At 47.0% G+C, this 25,725-nt stretch overlaps 1 protein-coding gene across 1 annotated transcript in view; it reads right to left on the bottom strand.

The window, feature by feature from the left end:
- Positions 1-4,899: 4,899 nt before the first annotated feature.
- The window catches only part of Polr3b (RNA polymerase III subunit B), a 98,678-nt gene continuing 77,852 nt past the window's right edge, over positions 4,900-25,725 (bottom strand). The window contains 5 exon segments of the mRNA XM_050145535.1: positions 4,900-6,170; positions 10,744-10,917; positions 13,549-13,662; positions 15,797-15,963; positions 16,394-16,497. Of these exon segments, the coding sequence (XP_050001492.1) occupies positions 6,041-6,170; positions 10,744-10,917; positions 13,549-13,662; positions 15,797-15,963; positions 16,394-16,497 (689 nt within the window). The 3' untranslated portion in view covers positions 4,900-6,040.

The raw sequence follows: 25,725 nt of genomic DNA, 5'->3' as shown, positions 1-25,725 counted from the left end.
GCTACTAATACGTCTCTGCTCTGAGGACCCAGTCAGGGCGGCGTCTTGAAGTGCAGGCCATCCTTCAGGTTGCTTAGGGGAGGGAGGGCTCTCCTGCCACCACACGATGGTTAATCTCGATTTTGACTCGGCTGGTTTGAGAGGTGACAAGGTTAGTAAAGCACACTCCCAGAGGAGGACTCGGGGGTCAGGGAAGGGAGGACAGTCTTTGAATGGGAGCGGCAGCATGCTGTAGGCTGGGCTCCCAGATTGACCGAGCACAGCAGGAGCTTGCTCTTTCCTGTCCACTAGCCTTGGTCTTGTCTCTCCAGGCTCTTCCTTCTGCCATGTACTCAGGCTTCTGACTGTGAGCCAAAAGACATTCTCCTCCTTAGCCGTACTGTCACAGTGAGAGCCATCTGACACCCCATTCAGTCCTCCAGGGTCACTCAGGGGGAAGACGGGACTACTGTCTTTAGGTAGACACTGGGGGAGCCATGCAGCGGGTACTGGAGGACAGCCACCTGCTCCCATCTGCTGCTACTCTCCACACGATGACTGCTACAGTGGAGCAGGCTGGGAAAGTACCACGTGGGATCGGGACGTGTTGAAGGGCAGGGCGGGGCAGGCCAAGAGAACAAGCTATCTTAATAAGGATGCACCAAGACCTTCACAAGGATGCCTTGATGCCCCACACGTCCCCAGGTGAGCTGCACAGGAGGGTGGCACGTGTGGCTTTGCTTGTGGTGGGTCCTGACATTCCGGCTATCACCACAGACACCCACAGGGTCTTTACGTCTGAGTAGCTGGTTGGAAGACTTGGGAGAATCCCTGGCCTACAGCATCTCCACTGTGTCAGGCTGCCCCATCCTCCAGGGCTGTCACCAGTATTTATCCACGGAGGGTGGTGCTCCAGCATCTCCTGATGCAGTGTGAAGCCGTCACTATCAACTTAGCAAAGGCACGCTAATGGACGCAGAGGATTCTGGGCCCACTGCTTACCTTAATTTCCACATTCCCCTCACTGCCTCCAACGACGTGGATGGCTGGAAGGAATCCCGACTTAGATTTATTGGGCGTGGAATGGCGGCTATTATGTAGACTCGAAGTGTACTTCTACTCCACAACCTAGATCCAGGAGTGAGAAGTTTTGCATTGTTCAGGAACTTTCTACCATGATATCCCAAGTTACAAACTTGATTTCCTGAAGCCGATCTGCTAAGTGCTTCTGGAGTCTCAAATCAAACTGGTAGCTTGCTTTTGGCAACAAACAATATACTGGGCCGCCACTTCTCACCCGTTTAAAACTTCCTCTTCAAAGGAGTGTGACTTTGATTTTAACCCATCTTGGCCCCGTGGTCTGGAGTAGTAAAAGTCCGACTTGCAGCCGACAAATGAAATACACGTTTTCCTAAGACACACATGGAGTCAATCCAGAGGGGAGAGGTGTGATTTTTACAGTTGTTTTTCTGACCATCCATTTCACAGCGGAACGGGCTGAGGCCACGCGGAGGGGCCCAGCCACATGCCCCTTAAGTGCTCAGTCTTGTGTGACTCATTACTGCAAATAAAGGTGTTGGCCAAACGGCTCCCATTATGCGGCACCCAATCAGGACCTTGTTAGAAGCGGCCCCGACTCCCCACATGGAAGCGTTCTGTGAGCTCCAGCGCTGACAGCTCGCCCTGACTTTGATGTCAGAGGGAAACGATGATTCCAAGCAAGCATGTTCTCTGACTCTGTCGCTGTCATTCCTCATCATGGCTGTGAGGCAAGGCGACTTGTCCAGATACAGTTATGGAAACCCCACAGCTTCTGCATTTAGTCCCCCTTCCAAAGAGCCTGAGCTTGCCTGAGTTGTCTTGCTACTGCTGCCTGAACTGAGGAGCCCGTGAGCGCCATTCTTTGTGGGATCTGTTTTGGTCTGATGAAGCTCCCTGGGACAGAATGTCCTGCTCTGGATGTGACAGAAAGCTTGCTGTTCCCATGGAAACAAGAGCAGACCTGTGTCAGCTTGTTTTGGGCCAGGCACACTGTCACATATAATCTTAAAAAGAGCCCCAGGGAGGTACTATTATCCCTGCATTCTGAAGATGGGAAAACTCACGGAGCAAAGACAATTTGAGATCACCTAGCCATGAGGCTGAGCCTGCATCCTTAACTGCTTAGATACTTGGCAGCTTTTTAAAAAAGTATTAACGAATAACAAACCAAATGCAAAAATTATGTATCTTTAAAAAAACTTATTTCGTGTGTTTATGTACACATCAATGCAGTGCTCACAGAGGTCAAGAGGGTGCCGGATCATTTGGAGCTGGAGTTACAGGTGGTTGTGAGTCTCCCAATGTGGGTGTTGAGAATCTTAAGTGCTGCGCCATCTCTCCAGCCCCTGAACACACACACACACACACACCTCCCCATGTCAACAAGACCTTAGAAGTGCTCTCCGTTCAGCCATCACTGCACAGGGAACTCCACAATGGCATATTTCATTTCACACATCAATTCTACCTAATTTTAAACTTAAGAAGACCCTAAAGAGCCTGGGGATGTGGCTCAGTTGGCGGTCTGCTTGCCTGGCTTGCATGGGGCCCTGGCTGGCTCCTCAGCACCACGTATACCAGGCATGGTAGTGTACCGCAAGCCTGGCACTGGGGAGGTGAGGGCAGGACGAGGAGAAGTCAGGATGACTTGAGGTCTGACTGAGCTACATGAGAACTCTCTCCCTGTGCTACCAAAGGCCATAAAGAACCAATGAAATACAGAATCTTTCGGGACTTTTCCAGGGATTAGTCTTTGAGATGACTGATAATATTAATGCAGTAGCAATACATTTTCATCATAATATGGTGTTCTACCATATTAAATACATCTGTACTTCACAGTGTTGTTAGTAGGTAACCAGGGGCTAAGGCAATGCTGCTGGGATCACTGACCACACACTCATAGCCACATACATGCATGCACATACACATTACCCCCACACTCAGGCACACATCCACACACATATTTTCTTACCCATACACTCACATACACCCCCCCATGCACGCATGCATGCATGCATGCGCACATCTAGGAGTGAACTGCTGTTTTGCTGACTGGGTTTGGACAGGTATTTCCCACATTTCCACCTATGTCTTGAGAGGTACAAAAAAAGGCCTGAGCAGTTTCCTCAGGATCCTATGCTGAAGCTGTCAGCGCGGGGCATCCAGAGAGCAGTCCCTTTAAAGAACCACAGTGACCCCGGATGAGTGCTACACTAACCCAGCGGGACTTGTGTCCCGATAAACAATGCCCAAGTGGTGCTTTGAGCATGCACCAAGGAAAAGCCACCTGAGGGATCATCAAGGGGTTTTAGACAGGAGCCTGTGGACTGGGGTGGACTCGGAGCCTTTGTAACTAAGACAATAATTGGTCATCTCGGCCACCTACCTGTGTTATTCTGCCGCAGCAGCCTGAGCTGACGGACCCAGGGGACGGTGGAGACCCCGAGTCGCTCAGCTTTCCCCCTGCTGGGACGCCAGCCTGTCCACACCTGAGACTTTGTCTGTACAGCTCTTTCACTCTACTGAAGCAACCGGCAGGGTCAGGGTCTTGGTGAGACTTCAACCTCATCCCGTGCCACTCCAAGCCTATTAAAATCCTTCAGAGATAAATGGCTTCATGGGTGGCCTGTAAAAAATTAGCCATCCTTACTAAAAATAGGATTTAATTGGTAGCTTTTAAAGAAAGGGGCTTGGAGTAACCTTAAAAAAAAAATACACCTGCATTAAGAGTAATGAACTGTGGCCTTTTGATATAAGTGCCGGGAACAGAACCCGGGTGCCAGGCAAGTGATTCACCCGAGTCACGCCCCAGCTCTCGCTGTCTTTGCAGTTACTCAGGTGTGCTCCTGGCTAGTTTTGGAATGAGCCAACTGCTCTTCTTTTCCTGACATCTCCCCTGGGATCCAGTGTCTTCTGAGTGGTGCAAACCTGGAGAGCTGTGATTTCCTCCACCAGACAAGCAATGGCATTCCAGACGATCGCAGCTGCTGGCCTGAAGGGAACGGACGTACCCAGTGGATCTCAATTTCTTAAAAAAAGACCACTTTGTGTGAATCATGGATAAAGCCAAACAGACCAGAAGCTTTGGAATTCTTGCCACCCCCTTGTGGTGGTATGGTCTGGGGAGCCACTTGGCTACTCTCCCTCAGTTTTTTTAGCTGTAACGGGGAGCTAGTGAATCACCCTGAGAAGCTTCAAGCTTCTAAGGGTGGGTCAGTGTGCATGGGTGTTCCCGCAGCACCGCTGAGTTAACTGCTCTGTTCGCAGACTGGGGACCCCTTTCCATTAAGAAGCATATCCTGCTCCTCCTACCCCCAATACAGTGTCCATCCATCGTACAGACTGCTTAGCGACATGTCCTGGTGCCGGTACCCAGAACACTGCCTATTCCTTCCGAGGGGCCCGAGTGTTCAGTAACAAGATGGTCTGGCATGCAGGGTTCTCAACCTTGACGGAGATGGCAGAACCAAGGTCACCATGGAAAAAGTCCCTGTGATGTCCCGAGGAAGCACACAACACAAGGGAACACAGCTCAGTACAGTAAGAGAGATGGGCCATCAGTGAGGAGAAAGGTGTGCTGGAGAAGGAAAGACACGGTGCCTCCTCTGACCTCACGAGGCTCACGCGTCTCTGAAGACGCACTGAAGGAAGGCTGCCCCTCACACAGCCTCCTCTGCTCGGACAGAGCAGCTGTCCTGACTTCTACACCTTCCACACTGTGAGGAAAACAAAACGGGCCAGTCTTCAAGTCAGCGACCAGTATGGTCCCTTGGGCCATCTGCCTGGGGTAAGCAGTGCCCTGAAAAGCCCCGGGGCTCCTCAGCTCTTTCATGCTGGAGTTGACCCTATCAGTATGTTCTACCTGTGGGTATTCTGAAGAGCATTTCCAGTGTGGCATCCTGAGGACACAGCCCAGACCACTCACTACTCAATGCTTCTTAAGACTCTTTTTTTTCTTCAAAAAAATATAAATAATACTTAGTACAAATATTTATCAGGCTTCAGGGCACAAGAGTTGAGAGAATGGACATTTAACATCCTGGTAGGAACGGGAGGGACAGGGATGACCAGCTGTCCACGCATTGTACCCAGGTGTTTGGGAGTTCAAAATAACCTCTATGTGATTATTTAAGAAGGGACATTCTTACAAGGCAGGCAGCCCTGATCACATTCCACCAAGATTAAAGTCTCAGTGCGTGAGAGCAGGATGTAACCGCTGGCCCTTCCGTGCCGCAGAGAGCCCACGTGTCACTTGCCGACCTCCGGGTCAGTTTACTTCTTCCAACAAATCTAATCACCTGTGCGTGTGTATGGAGGTGGACACTGGGGTCTTCCTCAGTCACTCTCCATCAGTTCTTGAGACAGAGTCTCACTGAACCTGCAGTCCACTGACTGGCTGCGCTGGCTGGTCAGTGAGCTCAGGATCTGCCTGTCTGCTCCTTACCCCTACCTCCACAGTATCAGGTTTCTACATGGGTGCTAGGTGCATGTCCAGCTCTTATGTGGGTGGCTGGGGATGAACTTGGGTCTTTTGTGTTTTTGCAACGATACTTCCCCGATGGAGCTAGTCCCAAGTCAATGTTTCTTGACCTCCTCCACATCTGATGAGAAACCAGAAGATGCTGTGGGGATTTTAAGGAGGAAGATTTTCTATTCAGTGCATTTAAAAACATAATAACATAAATAAGCTCAGACCCGTAAGTCCAGCACTTGTGAGAAATGTAGGCAGGAGGACTGAGGTGAATCCAAACCCAGCCTGGGCTACAGAGCAAGAGTCTAACTCAAATCAAAATAAAATTAGTAGTAGTTCACAGTCTCTCTAGCTTGTGCCCCTGTGACTCAGCACAATGCTGTGGGGCCGGCATCTCCCATGACTGGAAGCTCTTAGTCAAGGTTGTCCAGCCAGGCTTCTGGAACTCAGAAGGCCGCTCCTTCTCCTCTCAGTTTGTCCTGAGGCAGAATGATCACACACAGAAGTCATTCGGAATCCTCTCTTCATGCGGTCACCCCATCGTCCTTACTCGTTGTACTTGGCCAGTTTCAACCTGGGGATGATGTTCATGGACTGCATCTCCTGGAAGAGCAGCTTGCAGGCATAGGGGATGCGGAGGGAGGACACGTGGCAGGACGACTTGCAGAAGTGGCACCTGAAACCCAAGTCAGCATGTGTCAGAGGGGGCAACACAGGCCTGCACACAGTACTGCTAGACCTCTCTCCCGAGCAGCCCGTCACCGTCAAGACATGTGCTGATGGCTCAGAAAGTTAAAGGGACATCTGTGGGCGCAAAACCCAGAATGATACAAATCATCCCCTACAATTTAAAATTATGTGACTTAAGTCCCTTAACTACACTTCTAGAACTTTCTCTTCAAGAGGGAAAACATTTGCTGAAAACTGTTTTGAAAGAATCCCAGAATCCAGAATCATCAGGAACTGAGTCAGGTGTCTCAAGGAGGTCAGACATTTCCAGCTGTCTGCACCAACATGCCCTGTGTTTGGGGGCTTCTCTGCCATATTGTTCTCCGAAACACACTTGCCAAAACAATTTAGTTCCTACCACCAAGGCACATCGTCTGATGGAAAAGAAGCCTTTAAAACAGGAGAGCATCAGTGGCCTCAGGACTGGGATATCAGTATTTACAGTACGCTGTCCACTGCAAAAACGTGAGGAAGGTGTGTGCAAGCATGTGAGCATTCCCACTTGGCCCCAACCAACACGCTAGCCACGCCATGTCAGATTCTTTGTCTTCTTCTGGCCTTGTCTTAATCGATGACTACAGAAGGTCCCTTGGGGAGAACATGAACTGTCCTTCCAGGTTTCACAGTTGAAGACTCAGAAGAGCGTCCACAGTGAGGCTCCCCAGAAGCTGCTCACTGGGCAGTGGTTCTCTTTCTGAGACTTCTATAGAAGAGCATTACAGTCGCTCAACACAACAGCACAGAATCAGTTGCTGAAATGGGAGACGCTCGGGATATAGCACAGTGAAGAACTGTGTATTTGGTTGGATGTGGTGGTACATTCCAACACTCCTGTAAGTTCAGTACCTGGGAGACACAGGACTGTTAAGCACAAGGCCAGCCTAGGTTACATGAGGTCTTGTCTTTTTTTGAAAGGTTCATAGTTGGATCTTCCTCTATTATCAGAATCTTCAGAGTTTGTGATTTAAAAAGTAAGTAAAAAATCAAAGAGTAAGGGCAATCAGCATGCTCCAAGGCCACAGTCGGTCAAGTATGACCAGCAGTCACCTCTGGGAGGTGGGAACACCTGTGCCCCTGACTTGTAACTTTGAGCAAGGGCTATTTCTACAGCCAGAAAAATGCAGCTGCTTGTTTTCTGTGTGTGTGTGTGTGTGTGTGTGTGTGTGTGCTGTATTTAATTCTAAGTTTATCTGACAGGGGTTTGCTACAGAACCTTGGCGTGTCATTGAAGCTGCTATGGAGAGCAGCCTGGCTTCAAACTGGCAGCGATCCCCTTGCCATCTAGTGGGTGCTGGGGTAAGTGTGTGATATCACTCTTTCCTGTTTTAAACCTAGAAAAGCAGAGCGAGTCCTGAGGAAGAGCATTTAAAAGGTGACAGCGACCCGAGGGACAGAACTCCGGGGCGTCGGATGGGAGAAGGCTGCACCATCCCTGATGCCGACAGCAGAGAAACTGTGATGACATAAACTTCAGCAACATAGAATCTTAAAAGACAGCCCAAAGACTTCCTCAAAGCATTAGGATCAAGGTATGTTTTAATGTGTCTGGGTGGGTCCAAATTATTCAGGAATCATACTCACATGCTACTTTAATTAAATTAGAGAAACAGACTAAACTGGAGTAACTTCTTCCTGGTTTTCCTATCCTGTATACTATATGGTGGCTCCAATGTCAGTTAATCTAGTTAAAATTTCCATATGTGCTGGTTCATAGCCTAGATAAGCACAATTAATATTCTGAATATATTCATTCAAAACATTCCAATGTTTTGTGTACATGTGTATGTGTAAACATATATACATATATGCACATACATATGTAAGCTAATTTACTCTATGGCTGAACTACTTGCACAGGTAGAAACCTGACCAAGAACAATAAGGTAAACTGATTTTAGGAGGAAGACAGCAAGAGGAGGCTGTGGGGACACACGAGGTGCATGCCCAGTGCTGCATCTTACATGGGACTTCTGTCCCGGGTCCTCTGAGAAACAACAGTCTTGTTGTAAACCTCCCCATAGCAATGCCTTACTAATGTGCAAGTCACCCTCGGGGTCCTGCCCCAAGGCACTGAGCCTCTCTAATTACCCAGCTGGACACAAGGCCAGGCAATGACAGGAAAGAGGACAGCGTCAGTATGCTCTCAGCCAGAGAGCAGCACATGAAGAGGTAGCCAGACTACAGGATGGGTTAAGATTCCTTCCTGTTGGCAACAGAGTCTAAGTAGGACACGCAGATCAGACACAGGGTGTCTGCAGATAAAGACGGCCAGAAGACATAACCTGTTCACTCCTTTCAAAGGACAGCACACAGAACCTGTCATCTGGGCTGCAATCAGATGAGCTAGACACTAGACAGAAGCCAGGCAGCAAAGGAGGCAGAGGTTGAACTGAGACAGAGCAGTCTGTCCAGTCTTATGTCAGGATCCCAAGTACCGAGCATGAAGACAAAGGCTCGGGCCCTGGGAATCCGCTTTACTCTTTCCTTTTTCTTTTAGAGGAAAAAAGAAATACAAGGAAGAGGAAATGAGAACTCGTGTGCCAGACTGGAAGATCTGAGCATGGGGAACCAGGCGCCAGGCCCCATTCTATTAAGCTATTGCTCTCTGTCTCTCTGTCTATCTGTCTGTCTGTCCTTTCGTCATATAGCCCACAGTATGCTCTACATCATCTCAGAAGACAAATGGACATCCCAGGACGGAACACACCCCATCTCACTGATAGAAGAGAGGGCTGGCCTTATTCTCATAAGAACATCAGCAGCATCTCTGTGACCTTAGGGAGATAATGAACTGAGAAGTGGACACTTTTCCATCAGTGTCCAGATTAACCATTTCTTCATGAACAGATTCGTCAATTCATCTATGCTGCAAACATAAAATAATCTGCTAAAAGGTGTGTCACCAAGCTAGCAAGGATATACTGTGCTCTAAGAAGCTCCCTTGCTCTTCAAAACAAAAACGACCCCCCCAACCACCATTTGTTCTATTTACCTACTGTTTGTTCATCCATTCATTCATTCATCCATCCATCCATTCATTCATTCACGTGTATGACTGTGTGTGCCTATGTGTGTCTGGAGGCATGTACATGCCGCAGTGCATGCCTAGAGGTCAGAGGACAACTAGTGAGGTTCTGTTCTTTCCTTTCCCATGTCGTCCTGGGGATGGAACTCAGGTCATCAGGTTTCATGCACCTTCACTTTTCTCTTTCTTTTTGTTTTTTTTTGAGACAGGGTTTCTCTGTATCGTCCCAACTGTCCTGGAACTCACTCTATAGACCAGGCTGGCCTTGACTCACAGAGATCCGCCTGCCTCTGCCTCCCGAGTGTTGGAATTAAAGGTGTGCACCACCACCACCTGGCTGCACCTTTACTAAGTAACTTGCAGGCCCAGGCCTCTGATGATTCCTGACCTGCTTAATCTAACCAAGAGAGGCAGCTTATAAAGGTTGAGACCATCTGGAAAGAGGCTTTGGGGAAAGTCTACAAGGAAAAGGTGGCCATGCATTCCTCAAAGCCCAGCAGTGGCTGCTCAGCTAACTTTACACTGTTCTCTCAGGGGGGGTTCCCACCTGAGAAAGAGGGGCTCTGAACAAGGCTGATGAGGGGGGCTATTTTCCATCCATGGAATGTCTATCTTAGACACTGTGAGTCCTCACTTCGGATAGACCAGAGACACGAAAGGCTCTGTCAGCGATGCAGAGAAGCAGATCCTGATACCCCTAAACAGATCGTTTTGTTCTCTGGTGGCAGGGGAGTGATCACAAACAAGGAAGGTCCTATAGTACACAACACAGACATTCCAGGGAGCATCACCCATGAAGATGGCTGCGAGGCACCAGAACATGGAAGTAAAAACTAGAAATTGTGTAGTGAACTTATTGACAATCCCACAAGGCATCACTTAACACTTACATGCTTCATTAGGCACCGACCAGCTGCAACCAGCGGACGCCCATTGCATGCTGGGAGAGAGACCAGGACAGTCGCTGTCTGTGCATCATGGAGCATGCAGTCCAAGTGGACTTACCATGGGTCAGGGGCACAGGACGTAGGCCAGGTTTTTGTCCTAGCTTTCTCACTGATTCTAAGTAAGATGTGGTAATTTGACTTTTGGGGTCTGAGGTTACCAACAATGGATCTTGGGACAACTTCTCCAGAGTAGTTTTGGCTTTATTTTTTTTTAATTCTTGTTATGGATGATTGCAAGCTACCACACGGATGCTGGGAACTGAACCCAGGTTCTGGAGCAGCAAGTGCTGAGCCATCTCTCCAGCCCATGATAATACTAAAATGAGGATAAAGTCTGTTCTACTTAGGAGCTTAAACTACAGCAGTATAAATACAGCATTAAAGACACAACATACAAATACACTTGGGTATGTATGGAATAGTGGGGGCACAAAGGTGGTCACAGACAAAGGCTGCGGAGTATTGGGTCTGGTGGAGGACAGTTCTTGGGCCATTATCGAGGCCACGGGATGTGGTCTAGGAGATGCATGCTGTCACTACCCACTTACCAGCCGGAGTATCCCAGGAGCCCACACTGCCCACAGACATCAACCTCAAAGGCATCACTTGAGATCATCAGTCTCTCCAGCAAAAGCATACTCGCTCCATAGCCGATTAAACAGTCGCGTTCCATTTCTCCAAGACGCAAGCCGCCGTCGCGGGATCGGCCTTCAGTGGGCTGCCTTTGTAGTAAGTGAGCAGACATGCATTAGACATGGAAAACAGGGGCAGAGTCACAGGCCAAACAAACAAGGCTTTGGTGTAGGCTCTCCCACAGCCGAACCACATCAGACAGTGACCTGAAACTGCTCAGTCTTCTGAGAGCCTCAAAGGAGCAGGGCTACCACTGGGGGAAAAAACATAATTTAGTCCTTATCATACAATGTGCCATAATATAACAACTGTTTATACAGTCCCCTATCACATGATACACCATACTATAACCATGTGTTGTTTATGTAGACCCGCAATGCTGGCGTTAGCGCTCATCACTCTTACATCACGATCCCTGTTACTAGCATGGTAAGTCTTTAAATTGGAGAGCAGCGTCTGAGTATTTCCAGAGAGGCCTCAGTTCTCTGTTACTTAGAAAAAGAAACCTGGGTCTCCTGTAGCTCTTGCAGGGCTCGGAGATGCTTCGTTTTCGTGAACCTGCTGAGAACCTAGACCCACCTGGGGAATGGGAATGAAGAACTGCTTCCCCCAGACTGGCCTGTGGATTTTTTTTAATTGTTATTGCTGTGGGAGCGCCAGCCTGCCATGGACAGTGCCATCCCTGGGCAGGTGGGAAGCACCCAGAAAGCAATGCTGCTCTCTGTAGTTCCTGCCTTGGCTCCCCTGGGGATGACTGTAACCTGTACACCAAACAAACCTTTCCACCCCACCTTGGTTCTAGTCAGCGTTTTATCCCAACAGCTGAATGCAAACTAGAACAGCCGCACAGCCTGCCACTCCTCATGACACTGTGAGCACAGGGCCTCCCAACGTAGGCCGAAATGTTCGTCTTGCTGCTTGTTCTAGCTGGATGTTACAGCGAGAATCAAGTGCAGAGTAGAGTGTTTGGAAGAAAAAGCTGCAAATGGAAAGCTGATTAGAAGGCCTGAAGGAGCACTCTGCAGGGGAAACGTCACCATGAACACAGCCTCGCCCATTTTTATCGTGGGCAGACAGCACGGACAGGCACTCCCTCTGCCTGAGTCGCTGGACAAGGTGAAGGTGGTTATCCATGTGGGCAGACTCCAGGCTTGCATTTCATCCACCTGAGATAACTGCTCCCAGACAAGCTCTGTGCCGTGAAGGGACATTACAGCTGACTCAGAGGAAACAACACAAGACTCACAGGAGTCTTGCTGCTTAGGCAATAACTACCTTGAGAATCTTGGCCCTTCTTTTCTTTTCGTCTTTAAAAACATTTTAAAAATATTACTCTCTTTTATGTATGAATGTTTTGCCTGCATGTATGTGCACCACATGTGTGCCTGGTGGCTTCAGAGATCAAAAGAGGGCGTGGGATCCCTTGCAACTGGAGTTACGGATGATCGTGAACTACCATGTGAGAGCTGGGAATTGAACCCAGATCTTCTGCAAGAGTAACAAGTGCTCTTACCCACTGAGCCACCTCTCCAGACCCTTTCCAGCACTCCCTGAAGCACACACACAGCTATGTTTTTAATAGTCATTGCTGCTGCTCAAGTTACGGTCAAGACTGAGTTTGGCTTTAAAAGAGCAAAGCCAAATTAGGTAGCTGACCCATTTTTCTCCCGTCTAGCTAGCATGATCGGTGAAGATGAGGGTACCGGGTATTCACCAACATCTGTCACATGCCGTATCTGGTCCTCATTCACTATCACTCTGTGAAGTAGGTACTATCATCTGACAAGGATGTGAGCTGGAGGCCCCATTTCCCAAGGAGCCGTCTCGCTGGCTTGGGACACACTTTTTCCCCCATACCTTTCTCTGCATGTTGAACCTATGAAAACAGATCCACAGCTACTGGAGGCCGTTCACCACCACACTGACAACATGCTCTGAGCTGATGTAACTTTGGCTTTGATCCTTCTGTCTTAGAGTAAGAAAGCATTTACCTTGTTTTTAGGTTTTACAGGAGCTTACAGCTGGGAGATTTTAGAATTTTTGAGAAACTGAATTTTTAAAGACCATGGAGCTTCTAAAACTTGGGATTTTTATATTGTGGTGTAAATATTAGTACGACATCCTGGGAAGAAATGAGAAGAGGAGAGCTGTAGCTGGATAGGGCCATGCTGAGCTCAGAAGGGACCGGCCGTGCTGGCTAGCTCTTTTTGTCTGTTTGCTTCTTGTTTTTTTTTTGTTTTGTTTTTTGTTTTCCTTTTTTTTTCTTTTTTTTTTGCCAACACGATGTATGCTAGAGTCTTCTGGGAGCAAAGACTCAATTGAGAAACTGCCTCCTTGAGACTGACCTGTAGGCTTGGTAGACACTGTCTTGATTAATGAGCTGCGTGGGAGGGCAGCGCTCACCTTGGGAGGCTCCATTTCTAGGCAGGTGGTCCTGAATGGTCTAGGAAACCAGGCTGTGCAGGTCATGAGGAGCGGAGCAGAACAGCAAGCAGCTCTAGGGTCTCTGCTCCAGCTGCTGGCTTCTGCCAGTGATGAAGTGTTACCTGAGAGGCGTAAGAATTCTTTCCTCCCCAAGTTGCTTTTGGTCATGGTGTTTTTAATCACTAAACAATGCATCTAACACCCCGATATCTTAAGGGAAACAGAAGTTTCGCTGTTATTCTCCACAGACAGTGTTTAAGTTCTGACTGCTTCTGCCACCCAAGTGCTGCTCTTACCTGGTAAGAACGGCTCGCGGTCCTCGGGCCCGGGCATGCATTTTATCCAACACCATGTGTTTTAGTTTCTGATAGTACACAGGTCCAAAATAGATGTATGCTTCTAAGGGCTCCCTGAAAGGAAAGTCAACATTGGGTTTACGGAACATGGTTTGGATAACTCAAGAGATAGCCTTCTCAGGCCTCGGCAGCTGCAGGTCCTTACTGTGTTCTCAGAGACTCACAACAACTGAGTGAGGACAATCTTTAGTCTACAGTCAACTAAAAGGCTAGACCAAAAACCACAGATGCATACTATTATATAAGCAGATGATGCTCTCACAAGAGATAAGCTACCAACAGGATGGCCTTCTTCATCGCCACCCATTTCATCAGGACAACATCTTTTCTTGGTGTGTTATTTTTTGCTGATCTCTAGACAACTGGTCTACCCTCACGATCCAGGGAAGACCCTCCTAAAGGGAACCACAACAGGTTACTCATTCTGCTCTAAAATCCCCAATGATTTTCCCCTGATATTCCACGTTGCCAAAATTGTACATGGCTATTGTGCCAAACATTCCAGAACTTCTGCCTCAGAACCACTGACCTCTGGCGTGTGCCAACAGTGATCTTTTGCCAGGTATATGCATGTGCCTGTCAACAGTATATTCCTTAGATGAACTTTATTGAACAACTTTTTCTTTTTTGTTTTGAGACTAGGTCTCACCATATTGCTTAACCTGGCCCGGAACTTGCCATATTGCCTAGGTTGGTGTCAAACTTGCAATCTTTGGACGTCACCCCCCATGATGACAGGTGAGAACCTTCCTAACGGAGGTCTCCTCCCTTACTCTCCACAACAGCAACCTCACTTGACCCGAGTGCACTCAGCCCTCTGTGCAACCATCACTACTGTCTCTGTTTATCGTCTGACTTCCCATAAGAAGTCTGTCACCTAGCGCCCAATAAATGCTGTGACACACTCAATGCTGTGACACACGCGTCCCACTAGTGAATAACTACAGTAAGAGTCTCCAAAGAAGTGGTGTGTCAGTGCTCTGACAGAAAAACAAGTAGTGTCTGGAGCAAACAGCCAGGGAATGGAAGCCTCAAATCTCCTAACTTCCTCAAAGAGAAGGAAGTACTCTCCAGGGCTGTCTAACCCAGGAGCATGCAGGCTAGGAGGACTGTGTCTCCACCAGTGAGCCTGAGGAGGTTAGGTAAGAGCTGTAGAGTGGTGTGACTAGGACTCAATCCCAGTGCTCTCTCTGCCTGTCACACTGGCCTGTCTGATAAAACAAGTTCCCTTTGAGCAAAGCATGTTGTCATGTGGGAAGAGCAAAGGAGCCACACACTACAAAAAAGCAGCTGCAAACTTTGGCCCGGACGGCCTGGTCCAATTCCAGCGTGCCGGTGCATGAGCAAAGGCTACTGTGGTTATGAGTCATGGGTTTCAGCACAATGGGACCCCAGGAAGTCACAGTGGAGAGGAAGGCATGGTCGCAAGGGCCCTCAGAGAGCCTGCTTTTGTTCCAGACACTGCGTGACTTTTCCAACTCAAGTTTTCTTGTACCAAGGTGGTCGGCCAAGGGTCTTTCTAGTTCTAATAACTGACTGCGGCTCTCAGGGATGATAGCTTATGGCAGAATTTATAGACCTCTGGCACCCAAAGCTACTCCGCCATCCACAGAGTAAAGTCACATGCAATTCCTACTTCTAGCTAAGATCGGGAACTTGGGCGGGAACTTGGGCGAGAGCAGGTCCTGGGGGATCTGAGCAGGCGCAGCAGGGCTTCTCAAGCTTTGGCACGAGGTACTCCATGCAGGTGCCCAGGGAAGCAGTGTAGACCACAGCTGTGTACAGCACACAGGATGCAGTTCACGCTCATCTTTTCATGTATTTCTATTCAGGAAGCTGCACTCCTTCTCTTTCTCTCTCCCTCCTTCCCTCCCTTCCTTTCGTTACTTTTTTTTTTTTTTTTCTTTGAGAAAGGGTTTCTCTATGTAGCCCTGGCTGTCCTGGAACTTTCTCTGTAGACCAGGCTGACCTCAAACTTAAGAGATCTGCCTGCCTCTGCCTTCAGAGTACTGGGGTTAAAGGCGTGCACCACCATGCCCAGTGCAATGCCCCATTTCTTAAACGTGGCTCTTCTTGCATCAGGTTTCTGAAAATGTGAGGATTAAGGAAGCTTTGGACTTTCACACCTAAGGTACGACATTTCCAGGGCTCTCACCTCTTCCCTTCTAGTGCTCAACAGCACACTCACCCTGTGATGCCTGAGGTGACGTAGTCCTTCCCCAGGTAGTTATAGCCATGGCGCACTAGGTCTTCACACACATCCTTGACTTTACTCCCTCCGAAGGCCGTGCCGTAGTGGAACCTGCCGTCTAACACACCTGCCTTGCCAGCCAGTAGTTCGATTAACTTTCCCACCTGCGGGGTGAGATGGGGACAAACTGTGAAGTGGTGCGGGGTTCTCCTGACCTAATTATTGCAATCCCCACAGTGACCACGAGTGACAGACTAACACTGGCACTAACTGGTCCCGCGTTGGGAACCCTGGCCTAGGTGACTAACCTCCCTACTGTTTTCCTAGTTCTCAGATATGGAAACTCAGGTATAGAGCTAAGCACTGAGGCCAAGGGCACGTGACCTGTGAGAGAATTACGGGCTACAGGAAGCAACTGCTCAAAGAGGCATCCAGCTGCTTTGCACACAGGGTTCTGTGGGGCCACAGAGGAGAGAGGAGGAGGGACTAAGAGTCTGTTGATCCGTTGGTGGATGGCTCACTGTAACCAAACTGCCTGCCTGCCTGCTTCCTTCCCTCAGAGCGGCACCCCTGAAGAGCCCACAGGTAACTGACCGTCATTCTCGATGGGAAGCCGTGCGGGTTCATTATGATGTCGGGACAGATACCAGAATCACAGAAAGGCATGTCTTCCTGGGGGACGATCAGGCCACAAACACCTGGGGGACAGGGGTTTACAGCACATCAGGCAGATGGGCAGGAGGGAAGAACACAGTACTTAATGGGATCTTCCTTGCTGTCTCTATTCTCACTGCTCCAAAGCCCTCCCCACTGTCTCCGTCAAGAGCAACAAAAGCAATTTCCCTGGTAGCCAAGCAGTTCAAAGACAACTCGCCTTGCAGAGAAGCACTGCAGCCGTGGACTGGCCTGTTGGCCAGACACACAACAGTGCTGTCCGGCTGCTCGCCCACCTTCCCTGAGTGCCACGAAGACCCAAGCACAGAGCCAGGCTGCTTGTACCCCAGAAGTGTCTCTACCAGTACTCTCTGCTCCCTGACAGCGAGGCTGTGGTCTGCTGGGCTCTGCACCCAAGCCACAGGAATCCAAATTCTCTGAGCACCAAACAAAAAATGACTGAGTAAGACTGAATATGTAAAATGTGGTTTTAAAAACCCATAACAAGAAATCCCTGTGCTGGAGCTGGAGAGAAGACTCAGCTGTTAAGAGCACTAGCTGCTCCTCCAGACCTGACACCCGTACATGCAGGCAAAACATCAAATGCACATAAAATAGAAACGCATCATCAAAAAGGAAAGAAATCCTGTGCACGGCTGAAATGCTAACAGGTGCGCTCGCTGGCTGCAGAGCTGGCTGGCTGGTCCACCTTGCCAGGGCTTCCCTGGCTGAGCTTAACCTTCCGTAAGGAATTTTAATTCCTATAGCTTACAGCACATTAGAAAAGTGATCTTTGATTGAACTTGTAAAGACCAACAAGAAAAGTAAGAGCCAAATCATTCTTAGGGCAAAAGGCTAGAATTAGACGCGGAATTCTAGGAATGAGAGCAGAGCGTGGCAGCCCCTTCCTCCCCCGGCTCCGCACTCCTCCGCCGCTCTCTAAGGCAGCAGCCCTGAGTATCCCTTAGCAGGTTCTCAGAGATTTGCTGCTAAACAGATTTTTTAATCCTTCTGATTTGTTTTTCCTGGGAAGAAGAGTAGGGATAGAACTTAGGTGCTCAATCTCCTTTATAAAAGAACTAGAAGACTTGGGGGCTGGAGGGATGGCTCAGCAGTTAAGAGCTCTGGCTGCTCTTCCAGAGGACCTGGGTTCAATTCCCAGCACCCACATGGCAGCTCACACCTGTCTGTACACAGACATATATGGAGGCAAAATACCAGTGAACATAAAGTTAAAAAAAATTCAAGAAGAAAAAAAGAACTGGACGACTGTAACAGCAGTGCAGAATAAGGAGACAATGCTCTTAGACTGGAGTAAGACGCAGACCTCCTTCCTCCGAGGGAAAAACCTTTTCCATTCCTGTTTGTACTCTACATATTTTTTTAAAGCCACCTATTTTTTTTTTTTAAATATCATCACACTGTTGGAGCTAAAACCTAAGCCATGATAAACACCGAGCTGCAGCCCCAGAACTGCAAACGACTTTAAAATAAAACCTTTATGGTCTGTGTATTGTGAAGAGCTGAAGAACAGAGGAAAGGAATCCACCACATCTCTAGAATTAGAGTCTGGACTCTGCTTTCTAGTGGTTTCCAGCAAGACTGCACTTGGGCTTCCTGAGTCGGATTCTAAAGCAGACGACTCTTTTGATAGTGATTTGGTTGAGAAGGTCTTATTGTATCATGAATGCTTTTCTGTGCAACAGGAACAGCTACTCGTTTTGCTCAAATCCAGCCATGTGCTAAAATTTATGTCAAGGAGAGCATGTGGCTTTTATATTCCTTCCAAAAACTCATCTTATCCATACTGGAATTATCTGACCAAATCCTAGAGCTGCAGGAAAATCTACTTTGAAAGAAATCATTTGTAGATCCGCGAAGCAATGCACAAAGTACTGAACATGGCCATTCCTACAAGGGCTGGGGAGAGCCGGGGAGTCCAGGGCCACCCCTAAACACAAATCCAAAGGAAAATGCAGTACCCTGTCGACCAGAACTCACAGGGATGCTGGGGTCAGCTTGGGAGAAGCTGCCATTCATCTCCCAAAGCTCCAAGAGAAGGTGGGAGGGAGGGTCAGGTGGCCCAGACCAGACTGAGGCAGCATGACAGGCAGGTTGGGCTTGGGATGGGTAGAAGGGAGAAGACTTGCCCTTTATCTTTGGCTTTAGTTGCTGTGTTTAATTGAGCCAATTCAACCTCATTATGCTGTGGGATGAAATACTCATTCCTAAAACCAGAATCGAATAATTTCCTCCAAGTCTGATTAATCTTCACTGCAGAGCTTCCTTTCGGGACGTCCTTTCCTTATCTGCCTTTTCCTGACACTTGTGGAAGAAAGCACACACGCACAGCTTTCTTTCCATCCTGAAGCAGGACTGCTCTGACTGTCTCTGAACCAAGGGCACCTGTAAGCCAAAAATTAAATCTTTGCTAACTTAAAATTACTCGAGTCCTGAAACCCTTTTATATGCCAAGACGGTTCCCATAGCAGACAGCCTGTGTTGTTTGTTTTGTGTGAAAGTGAATGATAAAAGACCCATGAAATCGACACAGAAAGCCAGAACAGCAGCGAGAGGCGAGGGCTCTCCATCACTGCGGCTTCTACCCTCTGCTGACTCGCAGAACAATGGGGGCTACACATCCCACCGCAGATCCAACACAGCTGTGCATTTCATTAGAGGAGAGCACTAGCGACACAGTAAATAATTAACTTATTCTGCTCCGCTGGCTGCGCTATGAGACCAGTCATAGCTGACAGATTTTAATACACGTCAACACAAAGGGGCCGTAATGAGCTTAGAGGTTAAAACAAAATATTTAGACAGAATTTGATGATCTTGAATCTCAAATTAGACAGATGATTTTTAAAGTTCGCATTTTACTGAATCCATCAGGGGCAGAGAACATTTTCCTTCGTAGAAACACACTTCCTCCCTTTCTCTTCCCTTCCGGATTTCTCTGCTTCAGAAGTATTCAGGTCCTCACCACACTGGGAAGGTAGTTTTTCTTTCCTTCCAATGAAAAATTAAAACTGTGCACCAAGGAACACAGGCATAAAGTCCAGGCCAGTACTAAGAACTTTTCAAAGTTGTGGCCACTTCCCCTGAATACTGGCTTAAAATGCAAATGAAGTGCAGTGTGCTTCAGCGTGCTAACACCCCCTGGGTCCCTGGAAAGAGGGTGAACTACGCCATGGCTAATGGGAGCTGTTGGGAAACCATTACTGATTCATACCTTAAAAGCTTACACAGCATTTCAGATTTTAAAATAAAATTCCAACCCCGGCTCATGCTGCTGTCTCAACTCCATTGTTTACAGCACAGCCTCCTGGTAGCAAAATGCAAATACATTTTGCTCCGGAACTTTGATGCACTCACAGGGGCAACTGGGAATTAGGCCACAGACTGTATCACAGGACTCTTAGCAAACACAAGTCAATAAAGAAAAATAGGCGCTGGGAAAGTTAGGAGCAGATGCCCTGCCAAGAGAATATTACTCCATCAGCACCCACACTAATTCCAAGCATAAAGAACTCACAGAGCCCAGGAAAGCTACAACTGAGGACTCACACCCTGTCTGGCTCCTATACTGAGTTGCTATCTTTATTGCAATGGCTTTAGAGAGAACCCAGAAATCATGTAAGAATGGGTTTGTCCAGCGAAGTCCAGTTGACATTATGAATCATTTGGTTTTCTAAAAATGTGTTTTTAATGACTAATATTAATAGCAACTGACACATTAGATTTAGTGGATTGGATCTGTGTGATGAAATACTTTAAATTAAATAGGTAAAAGTTAATAGATCAGAAAAAAAATTGGTGTGGTAGCTCAAGTCAGTAATGTAGGTGTTAGGACAACAGGGAGATTCTGAATTCAAGGCCAGTCTGGCTACTCAGCAAGACCCAATCTCAAAAACAATCAAACGGACAAAACATAAAATAAAATAAAATAAAATAAAATAAAATAAAATAAAATAAGAGAGAACGAGAGAGAGAGAGAGAAAGAGAGAAAAAAATTCTAGAGCCATATCAAGACAAGAGAGCAGATGCTAACTGCAGAAGATAACCCCAATGATCTATTTAATTCAAGAGCTATTTCCAAGGTGACGTCACTTTTTTTTTATTGGTTTTAATGAGCCATATATTTTTCTCCATTCCCCTCCCCTTCTACTGCCCTCTCCCATGGTCCCCATGGTCCCAATTTACTCAGGAGATCTTGTCTTTTTCTACATCCCATGTACATTAGATCCAGTATGTCTCTCTTAGGATCCTCTTTGTTATCTAAGTTCTCTGGGATTGTGATTTGTAGGCTGGTTTTTCTTTGCTTTATGTCTAAAAGCCACTTATGAGTGAATAAATGTGGTAATTGTCTTTCTGGGTCTGGGTGACCTCACTCAAAATATGTTTCTAGTTCCATCAATTTTCCTGCAAAATTCAAGATGTTGTTATTATTATTATTATTATTATTTTGCTGTGTAGTACTCCATTGTGTAAATGTACCATATTTTCCTTGTCCATTCTTCGGTTGAGGGGCATTTAGGTTGTTTCCAGGTTCTGGCTATGACAAACAAAGCTGCTATGAACACAGTTGAGCACATGTCCTTGTGGCACGATTGAGCATCCTTTGGATATATACCCAAAAGTGGTATTACTGGGTCTTGAGGAAGGTTGTTTCCTAATTTTCTGAGAAATCACCACACTGACATCTAAAGGGGCTGTACCAGCTTGCATTCCCATCAGCAATGCAGGAGTGTTCCCTTTACCCCACATCCTCTCCAGTATAAGTTGTGATCAGTGTTTTTGATCTTGGCAATTCTTCCAGGTGTAAGGTGGAATCTCAGAGTTGTTTTGATTTGCATTCCTCTGATGGCCAAGGGTGTTGAACATTACCTTAAGTGGGTGACGAGCAAATAGTTTCCTACCAGTTGTCAACTCAGCATTCCTAAGTATTCCTTGTGTGACAAGCACTATCAGGAGGTAAGGACACAACTCCGGACAGGCAGAGGTAGCTGACCTAGATTAATCCAAGCGAACACTGGAAGCTAACAGCCTTCTACAACCGCATTTGCAATGTCTCAATGCTCTCCATGATGCAGAGTACATCCGGACACAGCCCCGCCCCTCTCCGCCCCCAGCGACCCAGGGCCAGGGCAGTGTCCAGTGTTAAACTGCTCATTGCTGATGAGTGCAGTCCTGAATGAGGCCAAAGCACAGGTACAAGCTCTCGAGTTTGCTCCCAATTAAGTAAGAAATGTTTGTAATAAACTCATGTCTCTGGGCCTTAATACTTTCAGAAATGTGAATTTCTAAATCAGAATGTGAAGGCTAACCCAGGTGGTTGCTCCTGTCTGCCCTTCTCCAGCTATCCAATTACCCCTTTCTTTTTCCCTCCACCACCTTAAATCACGCCAAGGGGGAGACAGGGAGGACAAAAACCGAGGTATCACCGCAGATCTATCTCATCACTTGCCATATCCTGGCTGATGTAACTTCAATTCGGCTCTTCCTTACATGCTAACAAATAAATAATGCATAAGAAAACTTGATTAGCTTCCTTATTAAAACATCACTCTAAATGAGAGGAGGCGCTAGAAGACAATGGTGTTTTTACACGGCTTTCCCATGAGCAGTTGAATGGTTTGATGTGATAAATTTGCATAGTCGGAGGCACACAAAGGGCTGATTAATTGAAACCCTTACAATGCTCCTGGAAGCAGCTACTGTAAAACAATAACCATAGGAACTTTACAAAACACACACAGCTAAACGTGTCAAGAACTTAATGAAATGTGTTGAGCCTTCACTATTTGGAAACAGAATTGGAGATTTTTATTCTGGGCCATAAAACACTAAACACCTTAATTTCAAAGCTTTAGCTGGGTATTTACTGAAAGGGCAGAGGGCCACAGTGGGCCACAGAAGATCAGAACTTGTTCTTAGAAAACAGGTTGAGCAAAGGCTTCTTACAATGAAGCGCCTATGTGGATTAGACATCCGGAGATGCTGGGGGAAATGCACCTTATCCTTAGGCTCTCACCATTACTTTAACCAGTCACCCCTCAGCCTAAGACAGCCAGTGTAGTGTGTCTGAAGGTGGTCAGGCAGGGGATTTTAAGATCCATAAGAGCTGTGTGAGGATAAGGTGCCAGCCATGTCGTTAATACTCTGGGCCAATCTTCTCACTCACCCAGTTCTACAGAAAACACATAATGAATGAAGATCTAGCAAAACTGGCTTTCAACTTGTGTGACAGACAAATTTCTTACTCCTCATAAACCCTGCACAGCGCCAGAGAAGGGTTTGAAATGTCTGGACAGGAAGGGCAGACCTTTTTTTTTTTTTAAAGATACACTCCATCAAAACATCAGCAAATTAACAACAGATTACTGGATAATTTTTGAGGCAAGCAATCTTTTATAATGGGACTTATTTTGAGCAACAGCCAAAGATAACTGTTCTAGAACATTTTCCTCACAAATACAAAGAGAAACCAATATAATGAAACCACTAAGTGAAAAGCTATATTTTGATAAGACCAGGTTCTTCTACTTAAAAACAACAGATGATGTTAGAGCATTTTCACTGGCTATCTGGTCCCAGAGGACGGAGCGAGGCACTAAGGAATGGACGTCATTATCTCAGATTTGCAGTTATTAAAAAGCTCCTATTTGCCAGGACAAACACTCTTGCTCAAATACAGTTTTTCCTTAGAAACACTGCTTGGCATTGCTGCGGTTCTGTGATCTGCAGGACCTTTGTTGGAGGTGCTAATCCTTTTTCACATGAGAGACTAAGAAATGTCCTTTCAGGAGAGTGATATATTGCTTTTCTCCTCTCCACATCAAAGGAGTCCACTCTTTCCTTGCTCGTCGTGAATGGCAGCAACAGAAAGGATATCCAGAAATATAATAATTCGCTTTGCCTGGACACTGAGATGAAACTTAACTCCTTAGGCTAATGTAATCTTTTGCTTTAGAATTAAAGGAGGCCAAGAATGAACTCTAACAAAGGCATTATCTGAGAAAAAGTCTTAATATGAAAATATTTGGCCCTAATTAAAAATTGAGTTCCCTCTGTGTAGATTTTATAAAAAGGTCAAAGAGCCTAATACATGTGCTTCTATTCGAAACGGATGTCTAGCTCCAGAGGAGCCAGTCAAGCATCCTGTGAATCTCTCTGTATCTTTATCCACAAAGCTGATGATGCATTTCATAAAAGCGCACAACACTGCAGACCTACGCCTCGGCTCTGCTGGCCTCTTTAGAAGGTCATTACATATGAACCATGGGAGTCACAGCTTCACTCCCAATTGAAGAAAACAAGACATGGAAAAGATCAAAGCTCCTCTACAGAACTCAAAACCAATGCAGATTTTGCTTCCTTTGTAAACACACAAGACACGTTCACTCTCTGCTGTCAAGGAGGCTCTCTCTGAGTAGCTCAGCACTCCCCAGATATTCTTCAGCAATAGCTGATTGGGCCAGCAGGAATGGACTTCCACAACCTCACTGACAACATTCATAACAGATCTAGTGAAGACCCAGGGAAGTCTGCATGTCCTTCATGAAGAGTCCCTGACTGTCACAGTGGACAGACTAAAATTTCATTAACGGAAATGCAACGAGAGGTGCTCAGAGTCTGCTGGCCTGCTATTGACCGTCAAGTCGTGTTTGCGTGTGACACCATCTGCACCCAAGACTTTCTTCTTCAACAAAACTTCTGTCTGCTTAGTCCTGTTTTTGTCTGGTTATCCTAGAACTTACTCTGTACACTAGGTTAGCCTTAAAAACACAGAAATCTGACAGTTTCTGTCCCACAAGCGCTGGGATTAAAGGAATATGCCACCATGCCTGGCCTAACCTCGGTCCTGAGTGATGGGGACCCTCCTTCAGTCATTGGCCTGAGAGGCTGGACCAGGTTGGGCATGGCCTTGGGTACCAAAAAGGTATGGGCTCTGCTTGTCCCCCCCCCCCCCCCCGCAAACACACACCTGGATACTGGATTCCGTTCCTGCTCCTGGTTCGTACAGAAGCCTGCGATCTGTGAGTCCCACCTTAAATAAAGAACCCCTTATTATGCCCTATTCAGAGCTAGTATGGGATTATTTTATTTGAATTCTCCTTCACTGAGGGTCCAGAGGGTAATGCTGCAGAGACTGATGACCCTTCTACTTGCTATAGTGTGGTCTTCACTTACCACACTGCTGCTCTGGACACATTGTGGTACGGATTCTCTGATTCCATGCTCTTTGATCACACACAGCATATGGCTACCAGCGCTCGACTCCATGCCCCCAGTTGCTGCATTTAGCTGCTAATCACCCTGTTACCGCTGAAGTGACAACGCTGGAGCGGATCAACACTCACGCTCTGTGACACTAGACTCTCCAAGATGCCACTAACTGCTGGGAAGCCTCCTTTAAGAGGTACTGGGTACAGACATCTAACCTAATCTCTGTATTACACAGGTACTAAAAGAATCCCTAACTGCATCTTAAAAACAAAAACAAAACAAATACTCAAAACCAAAACCAAACCAGACAACAAACCAACCAGGCCATCTCTAGGATCATGCTACTCTCCAAACACCAAGAGCTTAGCTCTGTGCTTAAGAGGCAGTGCATAAATATACGTCAGATAAAAACAGCCTTAAGGTTTCCTCCTGGAGAAGACCTATGGGTCAACCTGCAGACAATGCTCTACTATTTCTGAACTACTCCACCTTTCAAGAGTGACAGTAAAGCTCCACTGACCAGTGTCCTTACCCTGGGATGAGTCTGAACCAAACAAACTGACCACATGAGGAATCGTGGTGTCACAATACACCCAGAACCCTATGAACTCTTGAGACTTCATCAGCCCATTCTGCAGTGACTGCCTAGAGCACAGCTGGTGCTGAGGACCACAGTCTCCAGCAAACTCACAACATCTAACTCTCTTAGGTCTGCTCCAGGTCCTCTCTGGGCTCCACAGCCTGAGCTGTGCTGCTACAGTAGTCAGTGTGCCCAGAAGATCAAGAGAATGGTCAAAGGCAAAGGCTCAGAATTTTGCTTCATTTTCTCTTTTTTTTCAAATTCATGAGAGTCTGAATTTTAATCAACTAAGCTACTAAAGCCTTAGCAGATGATCAGTTAAAGAATGAGTTAATTTTAGCAGGGAAGGGGCATAAGAGAGGACAGTTTTAGGGAATATGTCTTCAGACAATTCAGGACCAATTAAAGTAGTGTAGTGTTTGCTTTGGTGGAAGATACAGTTTTATCTAAGAAAACAGGA

Source organism: Alexandromys fortis, unplaced genomic scaffold (genome assembly GCF_014885135.2).
Source record: "Alexandromys fortis isolate MF-2015 unplaced genomic scaffold, M_Fortis_MF-2015_v1.1 scaffold_50, whole genome shotgun sequence".
Taxonomy (NCBI): Eukaryota; Metazoa; Chordata; class Mammalia; order Rodentia; family Cricetidae; genus Alexandromys; species Alexandromys fortis.
This window is presented reverse-complemented; position numbering and strand designations above follow the sequence as displayed.